Genomic DNA, 21,573 nt, shown 5'->3' with positions numbered 1-21,573 from the left:
GGAACAAGTAAAGAAACATTTAAGTGAACTTTTACAAAATTCTTTCCAATTTTTTTCAGTGGAAGTTTGCACCCTTCCCCCCTTTTCCTCCACCTCAGCGCCCTCTTTTAACAATGTGACCTGTGACTCATGGTGAGCAATGTCACGGGGGAGTTAGTAGTTGCTAAACATTTTTTTATTATAACTAAAAGAACACGAAAAATTGTGTCTTGGAAGCTGATATTGGTATTTGAGCATGATTTTGGAGTATAATTACCTATTCATCTTTTCATCTCACTCAAACAAAATAGGATTGTGATGAAAAATGCCTTCTGGGAAGTGCAAAAGGGTGAGCAAGATGACTGTATTCTTTTCCTTGTCTTTAGAAGATAGCTTCCAGCACTGGGGAAAGCATTTTCTTGCATGCTCAAAAGTAATCCATAAACTCTTATTACCTTTCGGTAGAAGCATGGCATCAAGGAACTAACATCAACAAGAAAATATCAAGCATAATGTCACAGAGAAATATTGTTCTGCACACAATAGTTGACTATTCACTATGGCTTTAACAATATTTCCATACACTTGGAGCAAAGAATCAAGACTGGTTTCCTCCTTCAGCAATACCTTTGCTTTCATAGATGTTAAAATGGGCAGCTTCGAAAGAAAATTCAACGCTGAATTCTAGAGCAAAAAAGAATGAAAATAGGAACAGGTGTAGGCCATTCAGCCCCTTGAGCCTATTCCATCATTTAATTAATTCATGGTTGATCTGTATCCTAACTCCATTTACCTGCCTTGGTTCCGTAACCCTTAATACCCTTGTCTAACAAAAATCTATCAATCTCAGTTTTGAAATGTTCAATTGACCCCCAGCCTCAACAGCTTTTTGGGGGAGAGAGTTCTAGATTTCCACTACCCTTTGTGTGCAGAAGTGCTTTCTGACTTGTATTTATATAGCGCCTTTCATGTTCTCAACACATCCCAAAGCGCTTTACAGCCAACGAATTACTTTTGAAGTGGAGGCACTGTTGTAATGTAGGAAACATGGCAGTCAATTTGCGCACAGGAAGCTCCCACAAACAGCAATGTGATAATGACCAGATAATCAGTTTTAGTGATGTTGATTGAAGGATAAATATTGGCCCAGGACATCAGGATATCCTTCAAGTGACATGAATGGAGACCGTTCAGAGGTCTTTAACACTGTTAACTTGTATGAAGATTTAAACAGGACAATTAAAATAATGCAAAAATTGTACTATTCCCCTTCCCACCATAATAAGTGGAATTTGACCTGTGTCACTTTAAATTCTCAGTTAGAATGCGAGAAGGTTCGGACCGAAACCACTTCATTTGGCCCCTCAGGCCTGGTCTTTCCAGACAATCTGCTCTAAAATAAACTCCACCTATGTATTTAATCTCTTCTTGGAAATTTCTGCATAATTACTTCCGCTAACCAAAAGCTATCAAATTAAAATACATTTTTATTATTCAATCTTGACTGGCTGCCCATGACAGATGATACTCCTCACCTGTACCGAACTGCCTAAATAATGTCTTCTGGACTTTCATCTCCTGTAAGTGGCGGCAACAACAACAACAACAACTTGCATTTATATATCACCATTAACGTAGTGAAAACTCCCCAAGGTGCTTCACAGGAGCAACTATCAAGCAAAATTTGACACCAAGCCACATAAGGAGATATTACGACAGGTGACCAAATGCTTGGTCAAAGATACAGGTTTTAAGGAGTGTCTCAAAGGAGGAGGGAGAGGTAGCGAGGCGGAGAGGTTTAGGGAGGAATTTTTTAAAAATTCATTCATGGGATGTGGGCGTCGCTGGCAAGGCCGGCATTTATTGCCCATCCCTAATTGCCCTTGAGAAGGTGGTGGTGTGCCGGCTTCTTGAACCGCTGCAGTCCGTGTGGTGAAGGTTCTCCCACAGTGCTCTTAGGTAGGGAGTTCCAGGATTTTGACCCAGCGATGATGAAGGAACGGCGATATATTTCCAAGTCAGGATGGTGTGTGAGTTGGAGGTGAACGTGCAGGTGGTGTTGTTCCCATGAGCCTGCTGCCGTTGTCCTTCTAGGTGGTAGAGGTCGTGGGTTTGGGAGGTGCTATCGAAGAATCCTTGGCGAGTTGCTGCAGTGCATCTAGTAGATGGTGCACACTGCAGCCACGGTGCGCCGGTGGTGGAGGGCGTGAATGTTTAGGGTGGTGGATGGGATGCCAATCAAGTGGGCTGCTTTGTCCTGGATGGTGTTGAGCTTCTTGAGTGTTGTTGGAGCTGCACTCATCCAGGCAAGTGGAGAGTATTCCATCACACTCCTGACTTGTGCCTTGTAGATAGTGGAAAGGCTTTGGGGAATCAGGAGGTGAATCACTCACCACAGAATACCCAGCCTCTGACCTGCTCTTGTAGCCACAGTATTTATATGGCTGGTCCAGTTACGTTTCTGGTCAATGGTGACCCCCAGAATGTTGATGGTGGGGGATTCGGCGATGGTAATGCCATTGAATGTCAAGGGGAGTGGTTAGACTCTCTCTTTTTGGAGATGGTCATTGCCTAGCACTTGTCTGGCACGAATGTTACTTGTCCAATGTTGACCAGGTCTTGCTGCTTGCGGGGATGGACTGCTTCATTATCTGAGCGGTTGAAAATGGAACTGTACAATGTGCAATCATCAGCGAACATCCCCACTTCTGATGTTATGATGGAGGGTAGGTCATTGATGAAGCAGCTGAAGATGGTTGGGCCTAGGACACTGCCCTGAGGAACTCCTGCAGCGATATCCTGGGGCTGAGATGATTGGCCTCCAACAACCATTATCATTCCAGAGCTTAGGGCTGAGGCAGCCGAAGGCACGGCCACCAATGGTGGAGCAAAGAAAATCAGGGATGTGCAAGAGGCGCAGAATTGAAGGAGCGCAGAGATCCCAGAGGGTTGTAGGGTTGGGGAATTTACAGAGATAAGGAGGGGGTGAGGCCATGCAGGGATTTGAAAACAAGGATGAGAAATTTAAAATTGAGGCATTGCTGGATGAGGTGCTAATGTAGGTCAGCGAGCACAGAGGTGATGGGTGAACGGACTTGGTGCGAGTTAGGATACGGGCAGCAGTGTTTTGGATGTGCTCATGTTTACAGAGGGTGGAAGGTGGGAGGTTGGCCAGGAGAACATTGGAATAGAGGTATACCTACTTGCTAAATGCGGATGTAGGGGCCAAATTGAGGTCCAGTCTGGGAGCATGTCCTGGACCCTGAAGAAAAGATCTTACAGGATTTTTTAAAAAAATGTTCAATGTAGCCTGCTTTACAAAAGGGGCCAATGAGAGATCCTTAAAGATGTTTTTGGGGTGAATCCAGGCAATCTCACCAACCCCCCCCCCCCCCCGCCCCCGCCACCCCCATCCCAGGCCGGCCAGGTGGGTAGGCACCTAAATGCATCCGCAGTGGCGCTAGGGTTGCCAACCCTCCAAGATTGGCCTGGAGTCTCCAGGAATTAAAGACTAGTTTCCAGGACATTGCTGTGAGCAAACCTGGGAGAAAAACCATAGGGGCATTAAAAAATTTGTATTTTCAAAAATTGTTCTTTGAACACTTTTGTTTATTAGTTACAAAAATATCAGACATGCAAAAAAATGCTGATTGACCCACAGTCAAGAATCACCCAATCGGGTAATGAAGAGTCTATTTGCTTTCTGATTGGCCATGGGAAGGCAGTACGCCGTGAAGAATGACATGTTGGGCGACCAATGGCGGGAGTTTGGGTGCGGGGCGGTTGGAGGCAGGAGGTCATTTTCTGAAACCTCCAGGAATACGTCCAACCACAGTTGGCAATGCCAAGCGGTGCAGGCCCAGTGCCAGAGGTCCTGAGAGGGCACATCTCAGTACTTACCCTAGGACGTGCACCCCATGGATTTTTGGTGTCAGGTTCTTTAAGCATAAAAGTTTAGGATGGCTGTCACAGACCAGTGCTGTGCCCATGGAGGCGTATCTCTGTAAGCCTGGTTGGATATCACTAAAACAGATTATCTGATCATTTCCTCATTGCTGTTTGTGGGACCTTGCTGTGCGTGAATTGGCTACCATGGGTTTCCTACATTACAACAGTGACTACGTTTTAGTGAGACCTCACTTGGAGTACTGCGTACAGTTTTGGTCTCCTTATCTAAGGAAGGATATACTTGCCTTGAAGGTGCAACGAAGGTTCACTAGATTAATTCCTGGGATGAGAGGGTTGTCCTATGAGGAGATGTTGAGTAGAATGGGCCTATTCTCTCTGGAGTTTAGAAGAATGAGAGGTGATCTCATTGAAACATATAAGACTATGAATGGGCTTTACAGGGTAGATACTGAGAGATTGTTTCCCCTGGCTGGAGAGTCTAGAACTAGGGTGCATAGTCGCAGGATAAGGGGATTGGCCATTCAAGACTGAGATGAGGAGGAATTTCTTCACTCAGAGGTTGTGAATCTTTGGAATTCTCTACCCCAGCGGGTTGTGGAGGTTGAGTCTTTGAATATATTCAAGGCTGAGATGGATAGATTTTTGGACTCTAGGGGAATCAAGGGATATGGGGATCAGGCGGGAAAGTGGAGTTGAGGTTGAAGATCAGCCATGATCTTATTGAATGGTGGAGCAGGCTCGAGTCCGTATGGCCTACTCCTGCTCCTATTTCTTATGTTCTTAAAGTACTTCATTGGTTGTAAAGCGCTTTGGGACGTCCTGAGTTTGTGAAAGACGCTGTATAAATTCAAGTTCTTTCTTTCTTTCTTTTGGTCCTCTTATTCTTCTTCCAAAAAGCACAAACATGGAGGGATTCCCATGGAGAAACCATTGGGGCCACTGTTGGAGCTAATGGGGGAGAAAAGCTGCAATACAACAATTACCACCAAAGCTCCTGAAATCCTAAGTGGCCACAATAAAAAACTACCAAGGAAACCACTGCAGAAGTGGCATAATAATGATATAAAGAAACTTCTTGCTTGCCTCATTAAATGAACGTACATTGATAGCTTGGTCCCTAGCAACCCTGGGTGGCCATTTTACTTGAAAGAGATACATCGCTTAGTGCAATGCACGCAAGAACATCAGGAAATTACGCAAACATCAAAATGACATCTTCTTACTTCATTTAAATATTACAACGAAGGTCTCGCCTGTTTCCTACCGCCCCCCCCCCCAGTATAGTTAAAAAATTGAAATGCGAGTGTGTGTTATACAAAATGGGCGAAGATTTAACATGACAGGCTAGGGTTGCCAACTCTGGTCAGACATATTCCTGGAAGTTTCATCACATGACCTCCTGCCTCCAACCACCCTACTCACACACTCCCGCCATTGGTCGCCCGACATGTCCATCCTCATGGTGTCCCGCCTACCTGCAGCCAAGTGAATAGACTCTTTATCACCCGATTGGATGATTCTTCACTGTCAATCAAACAGCCTTTTATCCCATGTCCGATATTTTTATAACTAATAAACAAAAGTGTTCAAAGAAAATTAAAAATTTAAAATTTTGTTTTTTTAATTGCCCCTCTGATTTTTCTCCTGGGTGTTGTTCACAGCAGTGTCCTGGAGATTAATCTTCAATTCCTGGAGACTCTAGGACAATCCTGGAGGGTTGGCAACCCTAATGACGGCCCTGTGCCCAACTTTACAATCAGTAATGCCTACTTTATGCCCAATAATCATTTGGTACCAGTCAGAAACTCTACCCATATAAATCAAATAGCTAGATCCATGTTAATTATAACAAAAAGGTTTTCTAGTCTTTTAAACCTGTTGCTGTAACCCTTTCCACTGTTTCCACGTTGAGTCTTACATCCTGCAGAAAATTCAGGAAAATCTGGAGATGCTGCAGTATCAAACATAGTAAACGATGTCAGTGCATGTACTAAATTAACAACAGAAAGAGACACCTTTCTGGATGTTACTAGAACTCTCTGGATATAGCAGCTGGTAACAGTTGTCTCCCTTGGTTATGTCAGTCATCGCATTTGTTCCCCAGACCTCAGCTGTCTCTCTGTTCTCTAAATAGGAATGGACAGTGCTAACTTCATTCAGAAGGGGTCTGGTAAACATTATAAATAAACAATTCAGAGAGAATTAAATCCAAATGGCCTTGTGGTCAGTATCATATGGTGTTATTATTTTCAGTTTGTATCTATTAGGCTCTGCTAATGGAGATTGCAAATCAGTTTTTAAAATAGTGACTCTTTGTCATAATGAATTTCCCCACTGACGCCACTGTCATTGATCTGGCCTTGGACCGTTTCATTGAGATATTTATGGACTGAACAGGTCAGATTAGCAGTGGTGAAAAGTGTGCAAAGAAGTGTGACGCAGCACACAATATACGGGACAAGTTGGTGCTTTCCTTCAGCAAGTTCATTGCAGGGTACGTAAGCAACCTTTTGGAACTATGTTTGGATATTTTGTACTTTTTCCAATCAATTAAGACAAACATCTTAAAAGCTACAGATGAAAAAAAAGTCCTGCAGATCTAAAATGAAAACAGAAGAAGCTTCAAATACACAGCGGGACAATCAGAAACAAAACATAGGTTGTTTCTTAGGGTATAGACCCTTCGTCAGTACTGGTGTAGGGTCTGCCCCACTATCATAAACTTATTTCATTCTCCTTTCAAATCTGATGGCCTTTACTGTGCCTTTCAAGTATTTTCTAATTTTAATTCTAAAATGTTACAAAAGTAAACTGAAGTTTTGATTGTAGGAAACCGAACTAACAATTAAATGTCTGCTTGGGCAAGTGTTAGTGAGGGCATAATTCCAGAAAATGCTGCCCAAATATGGTATGTTCACAGGCATTGAAGCTGGCAAGATAGCATCAACCATGTGCTCTGTGAATTTTAAAAGTAGGGGGCTTCCTTTGGTTCATTTAACTCTTGCTGTGGTACAGTTTCAAGATGGTAAGTTGAGCAGTGATGGTAACTCTTCAAACTATTTTAGTTTGACTTTCTTTGTTGTATTTATATTGGCAACATCAAGGTTTCTTGAAGTTGTTTGGTTCTTACACAAATTGTGATAAAGCTAAAAGCGCTCATGATAGCAACATTCCTGTCTGCAGTACGAGCTTTGCCATCTGACCTTCAATGACGACAGTTTGGGAAATGTTTCTGTTTCATTTTCTGATCAAAGTCTGAGCAACTTTGCTCAGACTTTGATCAGAAAATGAAACAAAAACAAAAAAAATAGCAAGACTAAATGTCGTGATTTGCTTCTAATTTTGCAATAGTTTTGCTGAAACATAAATAATAACTTTAGAAGGCTCTGGACTAGGGAGGAATATTTGATTTTTCTGGGGCAGTCTATTTGATGATATAGTCATGTACTTAATCTAACAAACCAAATAATTTCCAAAATACCAAGTCTGGAGTGTGTGTGTGTATGTTTAATGTAGCTCGCAAGAAGGGATCTTAAAGTTCACAGCTTGAATATCAAGCTAAGATGCAATTTAATCCCCACAGCTTTTTTCATCACCTTTGATTAATCCAGGTTCAGTTTCTATTGAATTGAATGGAATTAAAGCATCCCATTAATGTACCAGCAGAATGAAACAATCAGAGTTATACTACTGCAAACGTGATTCTTGAGTTTTTGCTGATATATGAAGCTATAATTCACACGATAAGGCTCTTGAATCAATTCATTGCTAGATATGGCTCACAACCTTTTTTTCAGGAAGACTGGGGTAAGTGTAGAGGAGACTTCAGTTCTGGGAATTGGTGAAGTCGGCTGTTTGCGTGTCACAGAATCCATGAGATTGGAAGGGATGGATGAATCTCATTCCCTGTGGAGGAGCAAAACATTACAGATCACAAAGACGTACAAACTGTAGCAATTTGATAGCAGAAAACTTTAATGTGATCGTTTGAACAGCTTTATAAAGATATTTCTCTATTTTAGAAGTATTGCTTTGTGATTTTGATGTAAGGGCCTCTATTTTTCTCCATTTGAGAAAAAACAGGAGAAATGCCAAGTTTTTTTTTTGCCCTGTAATTTTGAAATGTGTGATTCTTGTCAATGTGATTTTGTTAGGAGGAATGCACAGCAAAATCCCACAATGTGCAATGAGATGAATGTCCAGTTAATTTGCTTTGGTTTGTTGAGGGATGAATTTGACTGGGACACCCGGGAACTACCTGATCTTTTTTTGAAAGAGTGCCAGTTTATGAATGGGCAGGCAGGGTCTCAGTTTAACGTCTCATCTGAAAGACGGCACCTCCGACAGTGCAGCACTCCCTCAGTACTGCACTGGGAGTGTCAGCATAGATTTTGTGCTCAAGTCTCTGGAGTGAAACTTGAACCCACAACCTTCTGACTAGGAGGTGTTGAGCTAACACTTGAGGAAATAAAACACTGGTTTGGTCACAACTGGAGTATTGTGTCCAATTCTGGGCACCGCACTTTAGGAAGGATGTGAAGGCCTTAGAGAGGGTGCAGAAAAGATTTACTAGAATGTTTCCAGGGATGAGGGACTTCAGTTACGAGGATTGACTGGAAAAGCTGGGATTGTTCTCCTTAGAGCAGAGAAGTTTGTGAGGAGATTTGATAGAAGTGTTCAAAATTATGAAGGATCTAGACAAAGTAAATAAAGAAAAACTGTCCCCATTGCCGGAAGGGCCACAAACCAGAGGACGCAGGTTTAAGGTGATTGGCAAAAGAACCAAAGGTGACATGAGGAAAAGCTTTTTTATGCAGCGAGTGGATAGGATCTGGAACGCACTTCCTGAAAGGGTGATGGAAGCAGGGTCAATTGTGGCTTTCAAAAAGGAATTAGTTAGGTACTTGAAGGAAAAAAATTTGCAGGGCTACGGGGAAAGAGCGGAGGAGTGGGACAAGCTGGATTGCTCTTGCAGAGAGCTGGCGCAGGCTCGATGGGCCAAATGGCCTTCTTCTGTGCCATAATCATTCTATGAAATTTCATTAATCCACCTCACGAAATCTGTTTAGAACGGCTCAGTGGTAAATTTGCAAATCCCTGGTTTTCAGACCAGACTCGAGAGCACGATTCTGATGGGGAATGATAAGGGGTTTCCAACCCTCCAGGATTGTCCTGGAGTCTCCAGGTATTGAAGATTAATCTCCAGGCCACTGCTGCGAGCAACACCCGGGAGAAAAATCATAAATTGTGTGTTGCTTTAATTTTTTTGAGCACTTTCATTTATTAGTTGTTAAAATAATGGAGGTGGGAAAATTGACTGGAGAAGCTGGGATTGTTCTCCTTAGAGCAGAGAAGATTAAGGGGAGATTTAATAGAGGTGTTCAAAATCATGAAGGGTTTTGATAGAATAAATAAGGAGAAACTGCTTCCACTGGCAGGAGGGTCGGTAACCAGAGGACACAGATTTAAGGTAATTGGCAGAAGAGCCAGAGGGGAGATGAGGAGAATTTTTTTTACGCAGCGAGTTGTTATGATCTGGAATGCACTGCCTGAAAGGGCGGTGGAAGCAGATTCAATAGTAACTTTCAAAAGGAATTGGATAAATACTAGAAGGGGAGAAAATTGCAGGGCTATGGGGAAAAAGCAGGGGAGTGGGACTAATTGGATAGCTCTTTCAAAGAGTCGGCACAAGCATGATGGGCCGAATGGCCTCCTTTTGTGTAAATTGTATGCATATGATTTATATCAATTAGTGTTAATTGTATTCAGGTAGGGCATATCAATTGGGGCTCTTGTATTAATTTATAAGAGAGCTTGTCTCGGGTGTGCACTGTGGGTAATGTGGATCTCTGTGAATAAAGGAAGCAACTGAAGACTGGGCTCTAGTAGTCCATCCTTCACCACCCGGGCTATCCAGTTTATTACATTCTGTGCTGTATCGTTCTATGATTCTCTGATACATTTGGCAGACAAGGCAATTCGTTGTAGGGTGTGAAAAAATAACGTGGGGTAGGAAATTTGTGATCTTTGGGACTGGACTGATGGATGAAAATGGTCTTTCCCCGTCCTATACAGTTCTCTGTTCCTAAGGACATTTGGACTTATTGGGGTTAGTGGAGGGCTGGGGATGGGCGGGGGGGGAGGGGTTTAGTTAGGTACACCCAGTGATGCATCATGGGTAATTATGGTTTCATGTTTGCTTGATTGCCTTTGGGAAATAGCGAGTTATTTCACAAAATTGCCCACAGGTTTTTTTTTGCTTCTCCAGGAATCAGCCTCACTGGCGATTGGGGAGGGTGTTGCATGATGTTTAGCAGCTCGCTGGTAGGGTGAGCGTTGCTGGTGCTTTCTTGCACTTTTGTAAGGCATATGCATGTTTATAAATAACACGGAAAAGTGGTGGGTCACGTCACATGAAAGTACTCACAACATTTGAGGAAAGTATTGCTTAAATATTAGAAGGGGGGAAAGCTTGGTAGGCCAAACCTTTATCAGACAACAGCACAGATACATGCAGATACAAGTAGATGGTAATTTGCAGGAACAAGCACAGAGGAAGGGGGTAACAGGAGTACCTGAACAGGATGGAGGCCTAACACACTGCAAGCTCCTCCTCAATTGTATGGGGTCATACACCTTAGTTTACTTTCACACAAGACCTGTTACTGCACCGGGATTGTATTCAGTAGCTCATTGTATTCCATGACCGTGGAATGCAGAATGTGCAGGTTGGAAGAATCCAACAACCAGTTATGCACTGCTTTCTCCCACTTAATTGATGGCATGGAACGACAGTTATTGTACCAAAGTTTACCACTGAGCATTTGGTAACATCATTTGCCTCTGCAGTGGCAACCTTAATTCCGCAATTCACGGACACAACAGAAGTATCTCTCATGAACACTCCAGTGCTGCCGTAGAATTCAAATTCCAAGATGCAGTTATGGTTGGCTTCAACTTGCTTGGAGAATGTCTGTAGGAAACCAAGAGGGAGGGATTCCGAGACCTCCCGAATTCTCACGATGCTATGATTAAGCAGACCAGTGGTCTTCATGAGGAGGTGCCCTCCAGGAGTAGCATGCGTGCAAGAACAACTAGTTAGCACTCACATGAGAGCTGCAGGTCAGTTCCATCATGTAGCCCTGCATAAGTAACAATAGACACAACCTTCAAAGCAACAAGTTCACAGGCGACACCAGTAAAGGAGACCACTGGTACTGATGCAGTTGCGTCAGGGTTAGTCACAGAGACAGTAGCGGGCCTTTGTAATCCACCCACCATTGCTACCTCTTCAGTCAGTGAAGCACTTTGTGGAAAAATTCATGAAGCACAAAAAAGCAAACATTTAAAAAAAAAATTCATTCTTGGGACGTGGGCGTCGCTGGCAAGGCCAGCATTTATCACCCATCCCTAGTTGCCCCTTGAGAAGCCATGGTGTGGAGATGCCGGTGATGGACTGGGGTTGACAATTGTAAACAATTTTACAACACCAAGTTATAGTCCAACAATTTTATTTTAAAATCCACAAGCTTTCGGAGGCTTCCTCCTTCCTCAGGTGAATGTGGAAATGAAATCCTCGAACCTCTCGCATTTATAAATCACAGAACAATGCCTGGTGATTACAGACAGTGTTTTCAACTGCCCGTTGCCAAGGTGGTGGTGGTGAGCTGCCTTCTTGAACCACTGCAGTCCGTGTGGTGAAGGTTCTCCCACAGTGCTGTTAGGTAGGAAGTTCCAGGATTTTGACCCAGTGATGATGAAGGAATGATTGACATTTGTCCAATTGGGGTTGGTGTCTGACTTGGAGGGGAACTTGGAGGTGATGGTGTTCCCATGCACCTGCTGCCCTTGTATGGTGCTACGAGTGACCTCAGCATTCCTGGAATGATCATGCTTCAAATCAATATACTGTATATACCCAGCAATGAACACCCACACTGGTAAAGAGAATTCAACGATTAGTTTATGACATATAAGATAAATTCATATCTTCTGGGTCGTTCTTGCTTATCGAGAGAGTTGAAACTTGTACAGAGTGCGAATGTTTAAATCCCATGTATGTGCAGGTAGCTCCCTCTTTGTGTGGACACCGATCCATTTATCACATGACAAACAATAAAATGGTACAGAATAAATGATTGGTCACCCTTGAACTACATTTCTATGCTGTATTTCACACAACAGTTAGTTATTTTTTCTTATAACGTCACCTTTTCGCTTTGCGCTGGCCTCAGATGGAAGATCCAGTTCAGTTAAAGGAGAACGGCAATGAATGCTTTCAGAACAAAGACTATGACCAAGCGATTGAGTGCTACACAAAAGCAATGCAACTGACCAAAGAGAAGAAAGTTCTAGCTACGCTTTACAGAAACCGAGCAGCGTGCCATTTGAAAAAGGTATGGTCTGAATCTAACTTTTAAAAAAAAAATAATAATTGCAGTTGTTACTGACATGTACTCGTTCGTTCTGTCGAGGCAACTCCCCATACTGTGTGTTTTGTCATTTCAATGTAAATGGAAGTGACATTTACACAACGATATTAGCAATTAGGGAGTAATTGACATGCATGTGGGTGGTCTAACTAGCCTGAGAGTAAAATGTCTGATTGCGGTATGAAGTTGAAGGTCAAGTATATCAATCTTTCAAGGGAATTGGATAAATATTTGAAAAGGAAAAATTTGCAGGGCTATGGGGAAAGAGCAGGGGGAGTGGGACTAATTGGATAGCTCTTTCAAAGATCTGGCACAGGCATGATGGGCTGAATGGCCTCCGTCTGTGATGTATGATTCTAAGATTCATCATAAACTCCACGGTATAGATATTAAAAAATATAGTATTGTATACCGGGGACCAATTTTTGACCAGTAATCTCATTTTGGGGTTCAAATAGATGGAGCTTTGCTCATATGGTTTATTATATCATATGAGATTAATTCCCAGTGAACATTCACAGATATCCATTGTCCGCTGTACAATAACTACAAAGTTCCCTGATAACAAACTGCAGATTACTTCCTGATAACAAACTGCAGATTATTTCCTGATAAACTTTTCACTAGTAATCTTGTGAGAATGTTATCATTCATCAACGGCTATGATGATGGTCAATCAGAAATTAGCAGCACAAAAGCTGAACAAAAGCCTTCGAATAAATCTGGTGTACGGTATAAATTACTTGCCGACCTCTCGTGGTGTTATTCTCAATGAGTCAGGGGATATGCTGTTTTATCCTATGGCACACACATTATGGGCCAAATCTCGCTGGATAAATAACGATATGTTAACAACGCACGCCATTATTAATGAGCAAATCGGCCAGCAAGTTCAGGGGATTAAGAGGTATGCCGTGAGTTGCGAATCTCCAGAATTTGCTGGTCCATTTATGCCACTCCAACCGTTTGCTTCACATAAACAGCATCTCGCCCTCAACCTCCCCATTATTTTTAAGAACTTGCTGGATTTGCACATTAATTGCCCATTAAACTCGCCACAGAAAGTTAAGTCTGGTAATTAAGAGCATAAGCACTTTTTAACGACATAATAATTGTTAATGCAATGCCAATCAATCTCTCTGTCCCAGAAAGGGAACAATTTAAAGTATTCAGTCTCATAGTAAATTCTTCTTGGAGATTTAAAAAAAATTAAATTTACATCTTTTTTCTTACTTTTTCTTTCTGTCTCTTTTCTCCCTCTCTTAATCCAATCTTTCTTTCCCTCTCTTTATTTCTCTTTCTGTACCTGATTTGACCCTAATTCACCCTATTTCCTTCTCCGTCATTCCTCTGTTTCTTTCTCAATCCTTAAATTTAATTGATTAAGGAGATAGACTGTTGGTCCCATCGTTCTCTAAAGTCCCAGATGCCCTGTTGCCCTTGTCGCGCCCATTATCAGCTCACACTTCCAGCAACTTACAGAGCAAAAAATTTTGAGCTGAAGGATGAGGGAAAAAGTCTAACTAACGGGACACGTCGCGCAATGCCTCACTCTAGCAAGATCTAGGCCAATATATATTATCAAATTGTGATTTATTACAGAGTATTGTGAGAGTGTCAGTGGTATTTTCAACAGCAGAAACTTGCTTTTCCATAGCGCCTTTAATGTAGAAAACCATCCCAAGGTGCTTCACAGCAGCATGGGGAAAATCGATGATGAGTCAAAGAGAGAGAGAGGTGAGGGGGAGACATCACACTTTGTTCATTGGCTCAAAATTAAACAGCCGCAAATCAGATTTGAAGAGGAAGGAAATGTATAAATCAATAGCAAAGAAAGAAGCTGGAAAAATCAGTGGCCCTACTCCAATGTTGTACATTACATGGCATTAAAAAACCGACTTGCATTTATATAGCACCTTTCATGACCTCAGGACCTCCCAAAGCACTTTACGGCGAATGAAGTGCTTTTTGAAATGTAGTCACTGTTGTAATGTAGGAAACGCGGCAGCCAGTTTGCGCACAGCAAGCTCCCACAAACAGCCTATTGTTGGAAAACAGCATATCCTCAGACTCAATGTGAGCATCACCACAGGAGATTATTTTTTAAATTCATTCTTGTGAAGGTGCTCCTTCATAGCTGTTAGGAGGGAGTTCCAGAATTTTGACCCAGCGACGATGAAGGAGCGGGCAATATTTGTCCAATTCGGGACGGCGTGTGACTTGGAGGGGAACTTGGAGGTGATGGTGTTCCCGTGCACCTGCTGCCCTTGTCCTTCTAGATGGTGAAGGTCACAGGTTTTGGGAGGTGCTGTCGAAGAAGCCTTGGTGAATTGCTGCAGTTCATCCTGTGGTTAGAACGTATTGCAGCCATGGTGCGTGATGGTGGAGGGAGTGGATGTTTAAGGTGGTGGATGGGCTGCTTTGTCCTGGATGGTGTCAAACTTCTTGAGTGTTGTAGCAGCTGCACTCATCCAGGCAAGTGGAGAGTATTCCATCACACTCCTGACTTGTGTCTTTAGATGGTGGAAAGGCTTTGGGGAGTCAGGAGGTGAGTCACTTGCTGCAGAACACCCAGCCTCTGACCTGCTGTAGTAGTCACGGCATTTATGTTCTGTTCTTTGATATATATTGTGGTGTTAACAGTACAGGGATTATTTCCTGACCAATGCTCCCTGCAAGTGTCACTTCGTGCCTAGACTGCCTGATCACAGAATCAGCCCTTGTGTTCTTTCACAACTTCTTATGTTATTGGTATGTCATGGAGTGTTCACTATTTATTCGGCCTATGTTGCTACTATGTTACAGTGAATTGTATAAAAAGATGAGTCATAAATAAATAATAATAAAAAACTGGTCATAACGTCATTCTTTCTTTCTTCTTCCTTAAAGGAAAATTATGTGCCAGCTGCATCGGATGCCTCAAGAGGTAAAACAATTTTCTGTGTTGTATAATGCAATGAAAGGTGATGAACTGAGACAAATACCATTTAATTTATCTGAATAATAACAAATTTAGGAAGGATGTCAAGGCCTAGGAGAGGGTGCAAAGGAGATTTACTAGAATGGTACCAGGGATAAGGGGCGGAAGTTATGTGGAGAGACTGGAGAAGCTGGGGTTGTTCTCCTTAGAGCAGAGAAGGTTAAGAGGAGATTTGATAGGGGTGTTCAATATCATGAAGGGTTTTGATAGAGTAAATAAGGAGAAACTGCTTCCACTGGCAGGAGGGTCGGTAACCAGAGGACACGGATTTAATTGGCAAAAGAACCAATAATTCTCCCTGTTGATGGAGGATGCAAGGAAGTTATATTAAACCTTTATGTGTCATTGGTTAGGCCTCAGCTGGAGCATTGTGCCCAATTCTGGGCACCACACTTTAGGAAAGGTGTCAAGGCCTTGAAGAGGGTGCAGAGGAGATTTACAAGAATGGTACCAGGGATGAGGGACTTCAGTACTATGGAGAGACTGGAGAAGCTGGGGTTGTTCTCCTTAGAGCAGGGAAAATTAAGGGGAGATTTAATAGAGGTGTTCAAAATTATAAACTAAGGAGAAACTGTGCTGTCTGATTCGATGTTTCTATGAAATTGCTTCTTTCATCAGCTATTGATGTAGATGCATCAGACATCAAAGCTCTCTTCAGGCGTAGCCAGGCCCTGGAGAAGCTGGGGAAGCTGGATCAAGCTTTCAAAGACGTGCAGAGATGTGCAACAATGGAGCCCCAAAACAAAACATTTCAAGAAACTTTGCGGCGCCTGAATAACGACATTCAGGAAAAGGTTAGAGCTGCAGAATTATTATTTTTTCACAGTGTGTGGCTATGTCCCGTTGGTTTCGTGCCACTCATTGATAAAAATGAACGCCAGGACCAATAATTCGATGCTGATGCCCCATGTTATAGGGTTGAGCTTATTAACGCCCGTTAAAAAAACAATTTGAAAAGCAGGATTCCCCATAACAACAATAACAACTTGAATTTATATAGCGCCTTTAATGTAGTAAAACATCCCAAGGCGCTTCACAGGAGCGATTATCAAACAAAATTTGACACCGAGCCACATAAGGAGATATTAGGACAGGTGACCAAAAACTTGGTCAAAGAGGTAGGTTTTAAGGAGCCTCTTAAAGGAGGAGAGAGAGGCGGAGAGGTTTAGGGAGGGAATTCTGGAGCTTAGGACCGAGGCAGCTGAAGACACAGCCGCCAATGATGGAGCAAAGGAAATCGGGGATGCGCAAGAGGCCAGCTTAATGCAGCTGGAGTGCTTCAGCTGTTCTCTAGCTGCACAGCACCAGTTTGGAACAGGTGCTTAATTAAAAAAAATATATATGAAATTCCTCTGCCCAGTGCCCCACCTGTCTGGTGCCTCCTTCCCCCGTCCCGTCCTCTTCTTCCCCACGTTAGAAAATCCTGCCAGCAGTCGATCAGCAGTCAGCAGCACCTTGATTGACTGCTGGTGCCTAAAATTCTGCCCTCCTCAAACCTCCCCACCATTCCGGTGTTTCCAGCACATCGTAAAGCAACGTGCCCAGACCCTCAAGAAAACTTGCTGAAATTCCCTTTTAAGATAATCTGACCATCTTTCAAATTTCATACCTAAACTTTTCAAAAGTAAAAATGCAAACAAGTGGCTCAAAGTAATTTTGAAGATATTGAACATTCTGCATTATCACAATACAAAATGGCTCAGTTCACTGTTTGAAAGAAAGAAAGAAACATAGACTTGCATTATATTACACCTTTCATAACCTCAGGATATCCCAAGGCACTTTACAGCCAAGGAAGTACTTTTGAACTGTAGTCACTGTTATAATGTAGGAAACTTGGCAGCCAATTTGCGCACAGCAAGCTCCCACAAACAGCAACGTGATAATGACCAGATCATCTGTGTAAGTGATGTTGGTTGAGGGATAAATACTGGCCAGAATACCGGGGAGAACTCTCCCTGCTCTTCCTCGAAATAGTTGCTGTGGGATCTTTTACGTCCACCTGAGAGGGCAGATGGGGCCCTCGGTTTAACATCTCATCTGAAAGACGGCACCTCCGACAGTGCAGCACTCCCTCAGTACTGGCACTGGGAGTGTTGGCCTGGATTATGTGCTCGAGTCTCTGGAGTGGGACTTGTGTTCTCAGATCTTGGGCGATCATTCATTCACATACTCTAACTTCTTTACCTTTTGTCTAAATTAGCTAATAAAACATTTAATTCGCTATGTTCAGATTGATGACCATATATTGTTCTCTTCCAACAGCTAAAAATTCAGTTCTCCACAGACTCCAGAGTGGAACGGATGTTTGAGGTCTTACTTGATGAGAATGTCGACAAAGAAAGGAAGGAACGGGTTTGTCCAGTTCTCAATTTTCTTTGCTTTTGGTTGAGGGTGGGACTTGCTCCTTTTAAGGTGTTTTATCCTCTACTTTCTTGGTCTTCCCACCTTCCCCACCAGCCACGGCTGAGAAAGTAGTCCCAAGACTCTGCCTGAGGTCATCTGAATCCAGTTGCTAGGAAAGAAAGAAAGTTTTACATTTATGTGATGCCTTTCACATCATCAAGACTTCAGTGGTAAAGAATACTGGGCAGGTTGTAAAATAGGCGGCCGATTTGCTATCGCCCATTTTGTGCTACTTGCCCAAGGCCAATTTCATAGAATCGTACAGCGCAGAAGGAGGCCATTCGGCCCATCATCCCTGTGCCGGCTCTTTGAGGGAGCTATACAATTAGTCCCATTCCCCTGCTTTTTCCCCATAGCCCTGCAAATTTTTCCTTTTCAAGTATTTATCCAATTCCCCTTTAGAAAGTTACTATTGAATCTGCTTCCACCGCCCTTTCATGCAGTGCATTCCGAACCATAACAACTCGCTGCGTAACAAAAAAAATTCTCCTCATCTCCCCTCTGGTTCTTTTGCCAATCATCTTAAATCTGTGTCCTCTGGTTATCGACCCTCCTGCCACTGTATTTACCCTATCAAAAACCCCTCATGATTTTGAATGCTTTACCCTGCTTTAACTTTTAATTGTTCAAATAAATACATCAAAAACAAATTCAAAACAGACACTGAATTCATCTTTGGGAAGAACTGAGACACAGAGTCATTTGGGGAGGGGGTGCGGGGTATCAGTGAACCACAGGTGTGCCAAGGTGAAAAACTGAATTCAATTGTTCTTTTCTACCAGGTAGTCAGGCAAACCCAGGGCCAGGGTCAGGCGGACCCGGGGCCAGGGTCAGGCGGACCCGGGGCCAGGGTCAGGCGAACCCGGGGCCAGGGTCAGGCAAACCCAATGTACCTAATTGGACTTTTCTACAGCATCCTGGTTTGACCCAGACTTGCACAACAAAAGTGTGACTATATAAGGCATTAGTGATCCACTGACAGGATGTCAGAGTGTAGGTCAATTGCATGACAGGCCCACTAGCTTGTCCATTAACTAATGTTTGCTTATAAACCCTGAGCACCTCGATTTTCAATGTAATTGGCTTCCAAATAACAATGTAACCATTCACTCAGACCCGAGATCATTGGGGATCAGCAGACTCTACTTCAAGTGGAACTAGGACAAAACCAAAGCGATGTGTAGAAAGTATTGGAATAGATAAGGTGCTGTGACATAATTTATAAATTGATCATAAATTGTAGTTATAATGTGCTGACACAGAACAATTAAGAAAAAACTGCAGTGCACAAATCTTTACCAATTCCAATAAACACATGTAAGAAAATTTATGTTCATTCAGTTAAAAAATGCTTGATGTTATTTGTGTTGAAATAACCAATTTGCACAAATTTTTTTGCTTTATAATTTAAAATACTCTCCCTTAAATATGATTTATTTTACCAGGCTGCAAATAACTTGATTGTACTCGCGAGAGAAGATGCTGGAGCTGAACGGATTTTCAGAAACAATGGTCTTAATCTGTTGCTGCAGCTTATTGACACCAAAAAGCCAGAAATGATACTTGCTGCAATAAGAACACTTTCAGGCATGTGCAGTCGCCACAAGGCAAGGGTGAGTATCAACCAATGTCAAATTACATAGAATTTACAGCACAGAAACAGGCTATTCGGCCCAACTGGTCTATGCCAGTGTTTATGCTCCACACAAGCCTCCTCCCATCCTACTTCATCTCACCCTATCAATATATAAGAACATGAGAAATAGGAGCAGGAGTAGGCCATACGGCCCCTTGAGCCTGCTCCGCCATTCAGTAAGATCATGGCTGATCTTTGACCTCAACTCCACTTTCCCGCCCGATTCCCATATCCCTTGATACCCTTAGAGTCCAAAAATCTATCCATCTCAGCCTTGAATATACTCAACGACTCAGCACCCACAGCCCTCAGGGGTAGAGAATTCCAAAGATTCACAGCCTTCTGAGTGAAGATATTTCTCCTCATCTCAGTCCTAAATGGTCAACCCCTTATCCTGAGACTATGCCCCCTAGCTCTAGACTCTCCAGCCAGGGAGTCCAGCAGTCTCTCAGAATCTACCCTGTCAAGCCCTCTCAGAATCTTATACTCTCTGGGGTTTAGAAGAATGAGATCACCTCTCATTCGTCTAAACTCCAGAGAGTATAGGCCCATTCTACTCAATCTCTCCTCATTGGACAACCCTCTCATCCCAGGAATCAATCTAGTGAACCTTCATTGCACCGCCTCTAATCCTTCTATTCCTTTCTCCCTCATGTACTTATCTAGCTTTCCCTTAAATACATCTATACTTATTGCCTCAACTACTCTTTGTGTTAGCGAGTTCCACATTCTCACCACTCTCTGGGTAAAGAGGTTTCTCCTGAATTCCTTCTTGGATTTATTAATGACAATCTTATAATAATGGCCCCTAATTTTGGAATCCCCCACAAGTGAAAACATCTTTTCTACATCTACCCTATCAAACCTCTTCAAAACCTCTCCTCTTTCCACTTCAAGTATTTATCCAATTCAGATCATAACAACTTGCTGCGTAAAAATAATTCTCTTCATCTCCTCTCTGGTTCTTTTGCCAATTACCTTAAATCTGTGTCCTCTGGTTACCAACCCTCCTGCCAATGGAAAAAGTTTCTCCCTGTTTACCCTATTAAAACCCTTCATAATTTTGAACATCTCTATCAAATCCCCTCTTAGCCTTCTCTGCTCTAAGGAGAACAATCTTCTTCGCACTGCCTCCATGCTTCAATGTGTTCCAGGATGTTATTGGGAGAGTTGGACACTCAGATGATTATAATTTTATGTTTGTAGGCAGTTGCTGTGTTGCATTTTGTGGGCTTGGACAAGACTTGCAGTATCATGGCCCTAGACAATGAAGAGATTGCATTGGCGACCTCTAGCCTCTTCCAGACAATCTTCGATAACTTTGGAGGAGATGATAGTAAAGAACATCGTGGGAAGGAAGAAGCCCTTGTACTGGGTGCGTATCAATGTATTGGGTTTATACTGAAAATGGTGAAAACAGAGACATTGATGTAGTCATATATACAACAAATGAAGATTACCAGTTTCAAAGCGTGTTAGACAACGGGTATAGAGGCGATAATTGACAGTCATAATCACATTATGATTTAATTATTATTTGTGTAATGTCGCTGTATTGTACATGGTTATTTATTGCCTGTTTATCATATTTGTGGTGCCCCAGGGCACTTGCCTTAATGGTTTCTGTTCCCGTCTGGTGACAATGGGGCAAATTAGTGTCACCCCCTACAGGTTTCACAAGAAAGGCTTTCACTAGAAGCCTTAGCAATTTTCCCATTTACCAATTTCCCTGTCCTTTCTAAAGATTGCCTGGAATATTTAGGTCCCAGTCCGGCCCAGCTCTCTGTAATGGCTACTACATCATAACGTTTAAGCTGAATTTGTGCTGCTTGTTTTATTTCTTATGCTACGTGTATATGTGTACAGAACTTCTTATTTGGGTAGCTGTCCCCACTCTGCCCACACGCCCTGATGGTGTATCACTCACACTTTTTCACCCATCACACTTGTGGTTGCTGATGCTCTGAACATTGCTACACAGGCAATTTAATATGTTTTTATTTTTCATCACACCTGCTTTATTTTTAACAGGTATTTTATTATGACTTCCTATAACTTTTTCTGTTTCCCGAATACTTATATCTTTATCTCTTTTTGTACTCTGACCTTTGCTCTTACCTCCTCTTTTTCTTATCTTTAGGTTATTATTATATTCACCCAGACCCTCCCTTCCCTTTATTGGTTTAAGTCCTTTCTACTATCCCGTTTATCCTTTCAGCTTTGAAACATAT

General features: G+C 42.5%; 1 protein-coding gene across 2 annotated transcripts in view; it reads left to right on the top strand.

The window, feature by feature from the left end:
• The first annotated feature begins 6,278 nt into the window (after positions 1 to 6,278).
• Positions 6,279 to 21,573, top strand: part of unc45b (unc-45 myosin chaperone B) — a 59,110-nt gene continuing 43,815 nt past the window's right edge. For both annotated transcript variants that reach the window (XM_067983506.1, XM_067983507.1), the window contains exons 1-7: positions 6,279 to 6,382; positions 12,123 to 12,284; positions 15,210 to 15,246; positions 15,919 to 16,094; positions 17,566 to 17,655; positions 19,152 to 19,319; positions 20,549 to 20,717. In XM_067983506.1, the coding sequence (XP_067839607.1) occupies positions 12,123 to 12,284; positions 15,210 to 15,246; positions 15,919 to 16,094; positions 17,566 to 17,655; positions 19,152 to 19,319; positions 20,549 to 20,717 (802 nt within the window). In that variant the 5' untranslated portion in view covers positions 6,279 to 6,382. The remainder of the gene's footprint in view (positions 6,383 to 12,122; positions 12,285 to 15,209; positions 15,247 to 15,918; positions 16,095 to 17,565; positions 17,656 to 19,151; positions 19,320 to 20,548; positions 20,718 to 21,573) is intronic.

Source organism: Heptranchias perlo, chromosome 4 (genome assembly GCF_035084215.1).
Source record: "Heptranchias perlo isolate sHepPer1 chromosome 4, sHepPer1.hap1, whole genome shotgun sequence".
In the NCBI taxonomy this organism is placed as follows: domain Eukaryota; kingdom Metazoa; phylum Chordata; class Chondrichthyes; order Hexanchiformes; family Hexanchidae; genus Heptranchias; species Heptranchias perlo.
This window is presented reverse-complemented; position numbering and strand designations above follow the sequence as displayed.